We start from the raw sequence: 13,884 nt of genomic DNA on the forward strand, positions 1-13,884 counted from the left end.
TTGCTTTTATTGTGCAAGCGCACCTTCAATTTTTGCTAATGATATTACTCCTTTTGGTCCTATTCCTAACTGCCTATTAACAAGTTTATGTAAATTAAGGAAGTCAGTTAAAATGAATTATTTTATATAAAATATCAAAATTATCTTTAACAAAAGTAATTAGGTAGAAGAGTTTGTTTAATTAATTAGAAAATTTTATAGTTTGTTGGGATATGTTAGATGGAAAAAGTTTCCACTTTATACAAAGGGAGAATTGCAATTAGGTCCCACTCAAGGGAATTAAATACAAAAAGGTCCCTTGAAATTATGAAAGTATTCTGAAGTCCTAAGGGACCTTTTTGCAATAAATTTTATTTGTTTAATTACCAAATTACCCTTCTTTTTTTTTTTAGATTTGTATTGACAATTGAAAGAGTAGTAGTTGACAACTCAGGGTGCAATGATTGACAATTATCGCGGCTGGTTTGACAACACATTTTCTCAGCAGCATATCACACCATAAGTTGTCAAACCAGCCGCGATAGTTGTTAATCCTTACACCCTGAGTTGTCAACCACTGCTCTTTCAGTTGTCAATATAAACTTAAAAAAAAAAAAAGAGAAGGGTAATTTGGTAAGTAAATAAATAAAATTTAATGCAAAAAAATCTTTGGGACTTTAAAATAATTTCATGATTTCAAGGGACCTTTTTGTATTTAATTTCCTTGAGTGGGACCTAATTGCCATTTTCCCTTATACAAACTATGTTATATTAAAAGACTTGTAACTGTGTAAGAAGTCCTTAATTAATAAGGACAGGAGGACCTATTATTTTTGCTGGGAATAATAGAGACACTGCGAACAATCATTGGTTTTAGTGCAAAATTCATGATCCTCACTTAAACATGATGTATTAAATTAAATTAGTCTCTTTTTTTTGGCCAAAAAATTGGTCAAAATTTTAATGTAACTATGCATAGATACCAAAAAGTTTCTCGCCAAGGTAATAGAAACACTTAACTTTTTAGTGCTCCGAGAAAACTAAACTAGACCAAGCGAAAACGCAACATATATAGAAGGTTTAATATATAAAAAAGAAGGTTAACGTTCTATCATCATTCCAAATTTACAGAGACAACTTTAAAAGACACAAGAAGCTGAAGCCCTAACATTGTGTAACTGTTCTGCAGCAATCGCTACCTTCTTCTTCACCTTTAAGTACTATCTGTGTGCATACACATACATACATATCTACGTATGTAGATATATACATATATATATATATATGTATGTATCCTGTATGTGTAATTGTGAACTTTTTTCTGTTGACCTGTATCAGTAAATATCTAAATGACTTTAGCTTCACTTTGTAATGCGGAAACTGTCTCCAACTTGTTTTGTTTTTGCGTTCACAAACTGCAATAAACAAAAAGAGAGACATTACACTTCTATTTCAAGTGCATACACCACAGAAATGATTCTAAGGGCAAAACAAAATGACAGAAAAATATCATAGCATTGCCATGTAAAATCCTTCTAAACTGCTTAATCTGTATACGTTAACATTTACTAAAGAAGCTTTCTAACATACCTCTAAATTTAACTCTTTCCTTGTTGCGTGTACTCGTAAATAACCAAACTCAGAAATCCTTTTCAGACTCCAACTATCCACCTGTGGATGCACAAGAACATACCATTTGGTTGTGATCAGAGTATGTAACATGTCAAGGATAATTTCAACTCAAAACCTCAAGTACAGTTCTATTAGTCCTTTGCTTCTTCTCTTACAAAAGGAATTAAAGCTTGAAGACAAAGTACGACAGGCCTATTATAACTGATAGCCTTATAGTCTAGTAGTATGAAAGCTCCCCAGTATGTGAGAGATCGCGGGTTCAATTCCACTTGTAATCTCAGGCTGTTAACGCCAGCCCCTCTAACTCAAAAGGGGGGGGGGAAAGAAATGGAGAACAGTGAATTACTTACATTTTTTGGGAACTTGTCTAAGGTGAAGCCTGCCATTCCAATGACAGCATGAACAGGAGCACTATAGTTTTTATTGTCATATGTATCAATTCCTTTTGCATCTTTTGTAGGCATGGCTCTACATGTGCTCTGATAGATAGAGCAAGTTCTCTCATAATTATGAACATGGCCAAACAGAACCAGATCAACCTGTTTAACATTTCACCATCATTATCATATATACACTCATCTGCTACATGGGTAATCACTAAACTATGGAGCTTAATGGGCTTTTACCTTAGTCTCCAGTAGCAACGGTTCTACGGCTTTGACGAAATTGTCATCAACGGAGGGTAAAAATGCATTGTTAGAGGAACTATACATTGGTCTATGTCTGAAATGTGAGAATGTTGAACTTAAAGTGAGTACAAAGAACAGACTAGATATCTTATGCTGAGAATTCAAATTCACTTACCCCATAAAGATTAACCAAGGAGTTTTTTTCCGATCAACCGAGGCCATGTCCTTTTGTATCCATTGATACTGCCAGAAAATTGTTGAACATATTATTACACAGAAAGCAGGTTGAAGGAGATCTAGTATATTATTACTTACCTGTTCAGAATTTTCCGACCAATCATGTTCAGTTGAAATGACAGTGAAATGAACACTAGCTTGTTCAATTGAATACCAAGGCTTATCCTTTGCTGAGATGGGCATTTGAAAGTATGTCTCATATGGTACTCCACATTCACCTCCAGAATCAGGAGTGATATATAATGAACCAGAATCTACATAATCCCTGAGTCATAAACATTAAAGTTAGCAACGATCTTTATGATAAAGCATTGTTTCAACTTTCAAGTTAGGTTTACATTTAACAGGAAGTGAAGCAATGTTTTGCTGGGAATTTTCAAGTGAGGAAAATAGTTTCAGTTTACAAGTAAATTTATTCACTCCATGATAATTCAGTACCTTTCATGGTTTCCTATTGCTGTCATGTAAGAAACTCTGGATGCTGCAGGGGCAATAAGATGAAGGAAGAAGTCCCATTCTGCGAGGAAACCGGTTGCATAGCTTATGTCTCCAATGTGAAAAATTGAGTTTACATTGTTGGAATCTACATCAGAAGCCATAGCTTTAAGAACTGAAAGAGCTCCTGGCTATATCAGAAACAACATTCTGAAACTGGTTAGTACACATATACATACTGATTCTGATTTTTACATTTCATCCTCCTTTCTCATTATAATTCTGTTTTTTCCTTAACCAGTCTTTCTCATTATAATTCAATGCATGTGACTCTGAATCTCGTTTCTCATATGGGAATAAAGTGTCGTGAAAGTAGGTTTTAACTGTAGGGATAGTGTTAATAAGATAGAAGTTTTAACTTATCAGAAACTTGTGAAGATACTGCTAGATTCTGGATAAGTAATAATGCACCTGAATGTAGTGTTCTTCTGAAGCATCAAGAGGAGTCTTTCCCATATCTCCATATGCAAGGAATCTGAGTTCATCTGATCCTCCAGCAGGTGGAGTCGAAAACTTAATTTGTTCACTCCAACCAGCAGAGTCACTGAATCAACAAAAAGGAAAAGGACTATGCTTTTAACATAATAATCAATTGTAGTTTCTCGCAGTCCAAGTCTTATGAAAATAACACCTAAAGATACTTTTTTGGCTATCAATAAGCCAAAAATCAGTTACTGATGCATTAAATATGAAAGGATAATATTTTTAATTATAATCTGGATTTCAGTATAGTGCATACCTTCCATATCTATATGAGAAGGTGCTTGAAGGTTTAAGCCCTTTCATAACTGCTGAGTGAATGTATCCTGGATCATGCCACCCAAAGTCCTTTGCAGGACTCTTCAGAGCTGAACCTGCCATTTTAATTAAATGCTACTAGGTCAGTCGCATCCCAATCTAATGTGTTTTTTATTAAGAGAGGCGGGCACTAATGGCTTGAGGTAAAAAATAGGATTAAACCCCTGATCTCTCACTTACAAGAGTTTTCATGCCATTAGGCTATAAGCTGTTGGCTAAACCATTCAAATTTGACCTATGCCATGTCACAACAGTAATATCTGTGACTGTATTTTCTTGTGAGAACTGTGACCTAATTAGCTGTGTTCATGTTTACTATATGTCTTTTAGAACAGATATAATTATCTGTTTTTGTGAAAGAACACTTGAGCTATTGATACTCACTGCACATATCATCTTGTGAGAATGTGGTGACTTGTGAAGTCTCTGTTTTTCCATCTGCATATTGAACTTGCTGAGGCTTTTTGTCTCCACTAACCCATGTCACTCTCATCTGCAGCACCAATCACACATCATTGTATTAAAATAAGTCACGTACCCACTAAACCATATTAGATTAGGATTTTAACTCACAATTGCATGATTTAGTTGAAGAGAGGTAAAAAGAGCAATGAGACTTAGATCTCAAGTGGTTCCCACCACTTGTTGTTTCTCTTTTCACTCAAGTCTATAGTCATTGCAGATGATCCACATTGAAATATATCATGTTCATTGCATGTCTGACACACTCATATTAAATAGTACGATTTCCTGTCCTTAAATATAAAAGCTACTTAATTAATTTGGGTAAATAAAAAAAGTTAGATAAATAAGTTAATTATAATGAATGTGACATAATCTTCATAAAATACTCCTGTGCAACGCTAGATTATATACTAGTTTATAAGTTAGATAAATCAGTTTAAGAAAAAAAATAATAAATATGAGAGACAAATTAGATCGAGACTTATATATAAGCTGAAATCTAATTCTCTAATTAGCTTCTATATTAAAGATCCAGAGGGAGTAATAGGCATCGTGTTGAGTCTTACCAATGACCCGGATGAATCCATGCCTGAGATGTGTCCATAGAGAGGCTTGTTAGGATTTGCAAAGCTCAAAGGTGTGGACCTTGACAAAATGCAAGGGTTTGAGAATCCACCAGAGAAGAAGACGAACTCAATTTCAGTTCTAATGTTGATGACATGGAACTTTATTGACCCACTGCAAGTTGTAACAGTGCACTTTCCTTGCTCAGATTTCTTGCATTGCTTGTTCTTGCAACTAAGGTAATTTGGATCGTTCTTCATATATTGTGCCTGCATTTTTTAATAGAATATATATATTAGCAAGTATTAAATTTTCTTAGGAAAATATTATGATGTGTGAATGCAGTAACATGATGTAATTTTAAATGCCTCATCATGTGTAACAAAATTATTTCTATCAGAAGGAATTTAACCAACAAGAAAAAAGTACATTCATGATATTTAACTTTAAGACTATATTTAATTTAATTATTTTGTAACAAGTTATGATGTGTGTGTTGCTCGTTAACTCGTTATGCGTTATAACCACACAAACGCACACCAAATGCACATATATAGTGGGAAAGTTCAAAGGTTCTGTAATTTAATTTGTTTGAACTTAACATGAATGGAGTAGATTTTTAATTTTTCATTTAAAATATTATTTTTACATTTAGAGTTGATAGGTTTTGTTGATTATAGATTACTTCATGGAGTTCTAAATACAAGACCTAATTAATAGCCCTTTTTTAATGAGAATATTAAATGTGAGAAATAAAGAGAATGAGAAAAAAAATATTGTGAAATTAATAAGAAATAATACGACAAAAATATTAAATGAAGGGAACAAATAAAAGAGGTAACCAAAATAAATTCTTTAATTAAATCTTATATTTAAAATTCGAAAGAGCATATTTTATTTCGATTGAGCCAAATGTCAAAAAGAAAAGGCTAAATAATCAAGTAAATAAAAAAATCATATTAAATCAATGGATAAAAGAGTTCCGACATAAATTAATTCAGGCTCCACCAAAAACACCCAAAAAAAAAACATAGAGAAAATGAGAAGAACAAATTTCTATGATAATGGAAGTGAGCGCAAATTTCTTTAAATTAAATAAAATATCCACCGAAAACAGATAAAATTGCTCCACATTAAAAAAATATTTTATGATGAAATATATATAATACCTCTGATGTTTAATATAAGAGCTCATTTGATTTTTATTTTGATCATAAATATAAGACCCTAATCTACTTGTTTCCGATTAACAAGGGTATTTTAAGAAAAATAACACCTATTTATTATAAATAACTAACTTAACAAACTTTTTAAATCTATTTAAATTAGTAAACTAGTTCTTATACTCCTCCGGTCCTTAATATAAGACCCATTTAACTAATTTGATTAGATTAAGGAAGTTAGGTAAGTTAGTTAATTATAAGAATTGTGACACATTTTTCCTAAAATACCATAATCATCTTTTTTAATACCTCATTTTCTTCTTCTACTTGATTATGGTTGAAAGAGTATCCATAGAGGTAATTTAGAGAAAATTGATAAATATGAAAAATGGGTTTTATATTTAGGACCAAAACCAACTCACCAATTGGGTCCTATATTAAGGACCGGAGGAGTATTAAATATCAGAAATAGTACTTGAACATGATTTTTTAAGAGAGAAAAAAAAAGAAAAGAAAAAGGGGAATAAAGCTAGAAATATTCGGCCGCCGCGAAAACAAAGAGAAAAAGGAGTAGACCTTTGTTGCGGATAGAATAATGCCACGTTCAAAGAAATGGGTTACGTGAACGCAATGAACTTCTGCCTTCACGTCCCTTTGTTAATGTCGACAAGGGACCATATAATACGCCACTTGCATCTCCTCTTATATATCTATGTTTTTATCAAGGCAATAGAATGTCCTAGTGGTTTTTCTTAAGAGCCCTGTGCTCTCAGATAAAAATTTTATATAATATTTTAGTTAGGTTTTTCCACGTTGAAGTATATCTTTCCTGCCCTCCAAACCTGGCACTATTAGTCTCAAATGATATTTTTTGTAAAGATTGTAAAGAATTAAAAGTGTACTTTTCTTTTATATATATATATTAAAAAGTGAAAATGTTTTTATATATTTTTGGTATTATTATTGTTATCATATATATTTTAGTTTCTTCTATTTTCTTTGCATTAATAATAATTAAACTTGCTATGGTTGGCCAAAAAATCTTGCTCATACTGTGAATATCAAATCAAATGACGTTTCTTAGAGGATATACATTAATCCATAATTCTATAGCTTTGAAAATAATTAAGTGAACCTCATCATTCTTTTACTTATGTTGAAAAATTTTGTCCTTTTATTAAAAATAAGGTAAACTTTGCCATTATTCATGTTTTGGGACCAAAAATCATTATCTATTTTGAAATATTAATCATATTATTTTTTGATTATTAATTATTGTGACATCAAGTTTGAAAAATATCATTAAAATTTTTTTAGTGAATATTAATGTTGAGAAGAATTAACCCTATGATACATCAGAGTTTACTCCTTTAATCTTATTTATAAGACAGATAGAGAAATTTTTAATATAAATATACAATTTTATCTTTCATTTAATATTGTGTTGACTTTGTTCTTACAAATATAATGTATAGTAAATAGAGATAAAGTTGAAAAGTAATTAAATTTTAAATAAGAGTTAATAAAGTTTAAAGTGTTAGTCTAAATGAAATATATTAAAAGTAATTTATAAATAGGACCCGAGAAGTAATATTTTGTGTTTTTAGGGAATTTATCTATTTTCAATTTTTCATGCAAACGCATATTCTAGAAATTAAGAAAAAAAGTTTAAATGAATGGCGGTGGGTCATTAGTTACAAGCCATTAAATTGTGGACAACTTTAAATCCTAAAGGTTGCTAGTAGTCCCTTCGGGGACATCCGATAAAATTACGAAGTAAATGCAACGCTAAAAGTGGCCCAAAAAGAGAAGAAAAGAAAAGAAACTAAAAAATATAGGGACCTAAACGTAACGGACCTTTTCTACAGTGTTACTAAAGTGCAATTAAACCAAAATATTATCATTAACTCTGGTAACAACTAAAAAAAAAATTAGAAGGAAATTGTATTAAAAAACATATGTAACGAGTTAATTAAAAAAAATTAAGAATGAAGTAGATGTATATATACACGTCAATATACTTTTTTCAAATAAAATTTGTATAGTCATGGCAAAACAAAAATAAAAATTGTCTAGTTCATATGTCACTTTAGGTGATGAGCCAAATCAAATCAAAATATAGAATAAAAGAGTACTAGTTCAAAATCACAAGCCACGGCTAAAACAATGGAAGCAAACAAAAACATCAATATACTAATAAAAAAAAATACTAATATATACATACTAATATATACTCCCCGTTTATATATATAAATTTCAAATAATTGAATCACATTTAATGAACTAACAGTTAAAATTAGTTTAAAATATTAAATAGGTTAAAAATATTTTTTTTTTAAATTTGCTTTTATTTATTAAGAGAGTAAATAAGAGAGAAAATAAATAAAAAATAATAAAAGAGAATATATGGGAGTAATATCAATGAGAGAGAGGGAGTACTAGATACAATTAACTAAAAGCAAAATAGGAAATAAAAAGTAATAAATACTCAAACCAACTAAAAAATAAAACTTATATTTTGGATCAGACCATCTCTAAAATTGAAGCTTATATAGGACCGGAGTGAGTATGATGAAATTTATCACAAGTTGTAAATTTCTTATACTATTTATATATATAATATGCTAGATGTTTAGTCAATACTAAATAGATTAAGTTTATTTTAAGAAAAAATTGAACGCTCCTTTATATTTATTAAGAATATCCCAGAAGGAACAAAAGTAGTAATTTTTTATTTCTACATCATTCTATTAATTCCGAGAGGTTTCTAATTATGTCATCGTTTTCTTCACTAAGTCTAAATCATTAACAAGAAGAAAGAAAAGGATTCAAACTAGGCAAAATGTTGCTTTTACTTCACTAAATAATCAATTGAAATATAGGCATGAAGCAATCGACATGATTGAATATTTAAAGCCTAACGTGAAGTTCACAAAGTCAATAGAACGAATATACTCGAATTAATTTCATGTTTTCTTAACATATGTTCTCATGTTCACACATCTATTTAACAATAAACAAAAATGTCATCCATAATTAATTCATTAATCATGGAAGCTTTTGGGTTAATTAATTTTTTTCAGCAGAATTAATCAAGTTTTGCTTTCAAAGATGTTTCGTGTCTCATGTGGATATATTATTTAAAATCAAAGTTTCTGTGTTCTCACTTATGAATAAAAAATTTGTATTTATTAATCAGTGAAAACTGATTGACCAACTATATGAAAAATTATTCTTCTACAGTTAACTTTATAAACTAATATTATTATTTACATTAATATGACTTAATAGACGTGAATATTTTAAAATCTTTTTAAGTACTTTGACCCCCTGTATATTTTATTAGATTAATGGTTGATAGATCAATTTAAATAAATGAGTAATTACATGAAGTTACCCATAAAACGCTCTAAACTAAATCCTGAATTAAAATTTCATTTAAATCATTTTAGCTATGAATTATGCAGAATCCTATGCTTATTTAATTTTGAAAACTAAAAAGTATATTCAGACTATTTAAATTTTAAAATTTTCAAATCCACATATTAAATATAACTGTTATTATTTTTATTTGTTTTTTAAAAATTTTAATTGATTTCAATCATTTAAACCTTTTCGTGTAAAAGTAAAATAAGAAAGTTTTAAATGACATATGCAAAAAGATGATTGGCAGGTGGAGTATTAATGAGGCATGGTCTACCACCACGAAAGCACAGTGTCCACATTTAATTATTTTATTTTATTTTCTCAATTTTTTGTCATAATTTATTTCATTTTATTTTGAATATAATTGAAATCAACATTACTGAGAGAATAATGACACTAAAATCAAATAACAACAACAAAATAAATAAATAAAGAAGCATATGCGCATACCTTTACAGGGTAGTGACAGAGAAGAGGAAGTTCAGCAGTATCACCAGTTTGAAGATAATATAACCGATTAGAAAGACATGTATTTACACTGCATGGGAAAAAATATTATTAATTAAATTAAAATATTTATAATTAATGAGAGGCCTATGTTTTATTTATGGAGCAAATCATAAACATTAAAAGACTCTATTATAAAAATAAATAAATAAATAAATAAATAAATAATTTAGGCCATTAACTATGTAAAGAATAAAGATACCCAAAAAAGGACACAGAATAATGTAGTAACGTGGGGTCCACAATTTATGCGCGTTTCCATACATAATTTCATAGGATGCAGTCTTTTCCTTTCCCTATATAAGTTTAAATTATTTATTTTTATTAAATTTTGAAGTACATTTTTTCTTTAAAAAAAGGGGTTACAGTTCTATTTTCTTTTTTCTTGGGGGGAAAAAAACTTCAAAACAGATCCAAAAATTGTGTTGATTAGATTTGAACGACGACCTAGATACTAAAGAACAAACGTAGTGTGTGGACACGAATAAATTCTAATTAAAATGTGCATGTCTATATAATCAATTAATCATCACCAATGAAACTTGAAGCTTATCCTCAAACTAAAATTATGAAATGATTGATTAATTTCATAGAAAACTAGACAATATGTGCGGCAGAATCATCTATCAATAGACAACCTTAAAGTTGATCACACATATCTTGTGTCTTTTCATAATTTATCTTCAAACTTAGACGACAAAAAAAATAAAGAATCAAATAGGTAGAAATTTACTTTTCATCCTAACATTGTTAATGTCAAATAATGATTTTTTTTACAACTATTATTCTTTTAAAAAATTAAACTATGTCAGTATTTAGGAATATTTTGATAATATTTAAATTTTAATGTTGGTTCATATGAAATCAACAGTGCTAAAATTAGAAAACCGAAAGGACACTATATTTAATCAAAATCAAGATGTAAATGAATCGAATCAAGATGAAAAGAAAAAGCATGAAGTGATAGTCTTACTCAGAGTTTGAGGGAGAGATCATAGCAACCCAATCATCATCGGAAGGCTGAGAAACGCCGGAAACAGTAACGGTGACGAACTCGTCATCGGATAATCCAGACTTATTATTGGACGACGAAGTCACATTCACTTGCAGATAAGAATTGGACGAAGAACAATCCTTCAAGATTCTTCTGTTCAGTACTCTAAACTCAGATATCGCTGTGAAGTTCCGGTGATACGCCGCCGTATCACCGATCACAGGATGTAAAGGTGAAGAAGAAGAAGAAGAAAGGAGGAAGAAAATCATCAGAAGGACTATGTGTGAATATCTGAAAACCCATTTCTCAGAACAATCCATGAGAAAAGAAGAAGAAGAAGAAGACATATATCTGATATCGAGACCAAAGCCTCCAATGATTTTTGAGGTTTATGTTGTTTTTTGTACACTGGGGGATATATATATATATATATATATATATATATATATTTATATGTATTGTGTGCGTAGTGGAGAACGTGGTGTGTTTGACGATAATTTTGTTGACATAATAAAGGTTTCATTTTTCACAGGTAATTGCATGGCTGGTAACAGCTTTTTTCTGTCCCTTTTTTTTTTCGCTTTTCATGGTTTTTCTCATCTTTTTTTTTTTTTATCCTCTTTTGTAAGAGAAAGATATAACCCGATATGTTGTCCTTTTTGAGTTCGTCAGTATCTTTTCGATTTATTATTTTGGGTCAATGAATAAAAGCAAATAATTCCCCCCACCCACTATGTAAGGTAAGGTTTTTATACTTTTATGATTTAAATTATTAGAATAATTAATGTTTTCAACTTTTTGTTGACTGAATTAATGTTTTAACCTGATTATGTTTCTAACGAATAAAAAAGTTACTTGATCCTCTTTTTTTCTTTGGAGTGAAAAGGAATTACGTTAACAAATATGTATAAAGGTTACTTGATCGGTTGATCCTTATTAATTTGATTCATTCACCATTATGAAGAAAAGAGTTCATCGTGTTTAATTAAAATTTGAAATGTTTTAGGGGTATTAATTTAATTGTGCTGCTTTGTATTAGTTAGTTAAAAAAAGTCTTACAATAAAGTGAGCAAGTGGTTAATTTTAATCTTAATTGATATTTAAATTCATTTTTTTTTTAACATAGAGCCAATTTGAAATGTTACCACTCATCTTATGATTTTTTAAAGTATTGTTTTACTAAAGAAACTGAATGTAAATTATATCAGTAATTTTTTTTTTACTAAGAACATTTATACATTCTTCACCAAAAAAATGTATACATTTATTTTAGATATGTTCGAATACTGTTAGATACTAGATGACTAGATGTATATACTCCTCTTAACAAGTTTATATCAATTATGATTTATGGGTATTTATGTATATAATCTTCCAAGTTAGGAAGAAGAAAGATATCTCCCAAAAAAAAAATGTTGCTTTTAGTATATCCGAATCATCTTTAATTTATTTTGATTTTCATATTAAAATAAAATACTAAAAAATATTTTGATTATAAACAAAAGTTTTATGTCAACTACAGGATATCATTAGAAGCTCCTATGCGTTTTTTATTGTAGGCTCCATGTGTACAGAACTATACTATCCTACCCGACGGAAATTACATAGAATAGAATTGATAAAACCAACAATGTTACATTGTTTTATGTTGTCATTTTGCCACAATGTGGTTGAGCTTACACCTAGAGCCTATTTAAAATGTCTTATAAGCAGTTTTGTAACCATGATTTATGAAATGCGAGATAAACATGTGAGATGAATTTTATCTCAATTTATGCAAAACGTATTTATAAGTATTTAAAAATGTGATTCCAAATGGACTCCTAATGTATTGTTTTCACGTAAAAGGAAAACACTCTCTTGAATCTTTAATATATAACTCATTTTATAATGTAATTTACACTATAAAGTAAATTTTATATCAAGTACCAGAAGAGTATATAATGTAGATGGTTTTGATAATGACATCAATATATCAATATATAATATAAAATAAATAATATAAAAATTATAGGATTAATAAGCTATACACATCACATCTTATCTTAAACTCTATATAATATATTGATAATTTTTTAGCCCTAAATGTTTATGGCGAGTCAAGGATTCCCTGGAGTTAAGATATGCATCAAAACTCAAAGAACACTCATCGAAGCATTTATAAAACTGTCTATTAGCAGAATTTCGTGATGAGATTCAAACCTATATCATAATAAGATTTGACTCATATATACTCAGTTAGATCAATTTCCATTCGCAAGTACTTCATCTAGTCTTTTGTATAAAGTATTTGGAAGACAGATCCACTTACCTCCCATTGCCCCTATTTGAACTGGCTGTTTGGCTTTTTAACTCTCTCTTTGATTTTAAGGAATTTCCAGGAAATTTCAACTTTTTAGGAGGTGTCACTATTTAGTTTTTAGGAAGTTAACATCTCATGTAGTATATCACTGTTCTTATTATAGAGAAAAAATTTGTTCCTAAAATATAAATCATTTATACGATAATTAATGAGCTTTTTTGAATTTTGTTTTTCTTGACTTAATAAATAAAGAAAGAGATAACATAAATAAGTGAGAGGAAATATAAAGTATAGTTTTAATACCTTTTCTAATAACGATGCATGTGAAAAAAATTATCAATTTAATGTATTTCTTGGGTGACGGGTTTGGATTATAAGTGGCTCGTAAATAAATAAGAATCAAATTAATAATTTATTAAATTTTAAGACAAAGTTAATGAGATTAAGATTTTTCTTAATATCATGAAATACATAAAAAAACGAGTTATAAATAAAATCATGCTACTCTACTCTGGTTGAGAAGAAATTTTTTAATCATATGTTTAAGTCACTATCAAATTTTAAACATGAACATGTACTATTCTATTCTTTATTTATTATAATATAGATTTTCTTTTGAAAAGTGTATATATTAATTGAGGACAAAGTCACAAAATTATTATATTTTAAGAAAAAATTAATGTAAATCTTTTT

The 13,884-nt window shown here is 29.2% G+C and overlaps 1 protein-coding gene across 1 annotated transcript; it reads right to left on the minus strand.

The window, feature by feature from the left end:
• Positions 1–1,047: 1,047 nt before the first annotated feature.
• On the minus strand, positions 1,048–11,277 carry LOC114741251 (probable inactive purple acid phosphatase 27). Its single transcript, XM_028929504.1, has 13 exons — positions 10,869–11,277; positions 9,839–9,926; positions 4,802–5,068; positions 4,155–4,263; positions 3,712–3,826; positions 3,384–3,516; positions 2,916–3,103; positions 2,556–2,742; positions 2,416–2,483; positions 2,238–2,334; positions 1,962–2,150; positions 1,570–1,650; positions 1,048–1,394 (listed from the first exon to the last, which is right to left on the minus strand). Exons 1-13 carry the CDS (start codon positions 11,234–11,236, stop codon positions 1,341–1,343), a joined length of 1,944 nt encoding a protein of 647 aa, XP_028785337.1. The 5' UTR covers positions 11,237–11,277; the 3' UTR covers positions 1,048–1,340.
• Positions 11,278–13,884: the final 2,607 nt, after the last annotated feature.

This window comes from Neltuma alba, unplaced genomic scaffold (genome assembly GCF_004799145.2).
Source record: "Neltuma alba isolate B1F8T4 unplaced genomic scaffold, ASM479914v2 tig00003333_pilon, whole genome shotgun sequence".
In the NCBI taxonomy this organism is placed as follows: domain Eukaryota; kingdom Viridiplantae; phylum Streptophyta; class Magnoliopsida; order Fabales; family Fabaceae; genus Neltuma; species Neltuma alba.

Coding starts and splice junctions, on each gene's coding strand:
- LOC114741251 (XM_028929504.1), bottom strand. CDS start 11,236: ATGTCTTCTTCTTCTTCTTCTTTTCTCATGGATTGTTCTGAGAAATGG. Junction 2,743..2,915: donor GCAATAGGAAACCATGAAAG/GTACTGAATTAT, acceptor TTTATGACTCAG/GGATTATGTAGATTCTGGTT. Junction 2,484..2,555: donor GGTCGGAAAATTCTGAACAG/GTAAGTAATAAT, acceptor ATTTTCTGGCAG/TATCAATGGATACAAAAGGA.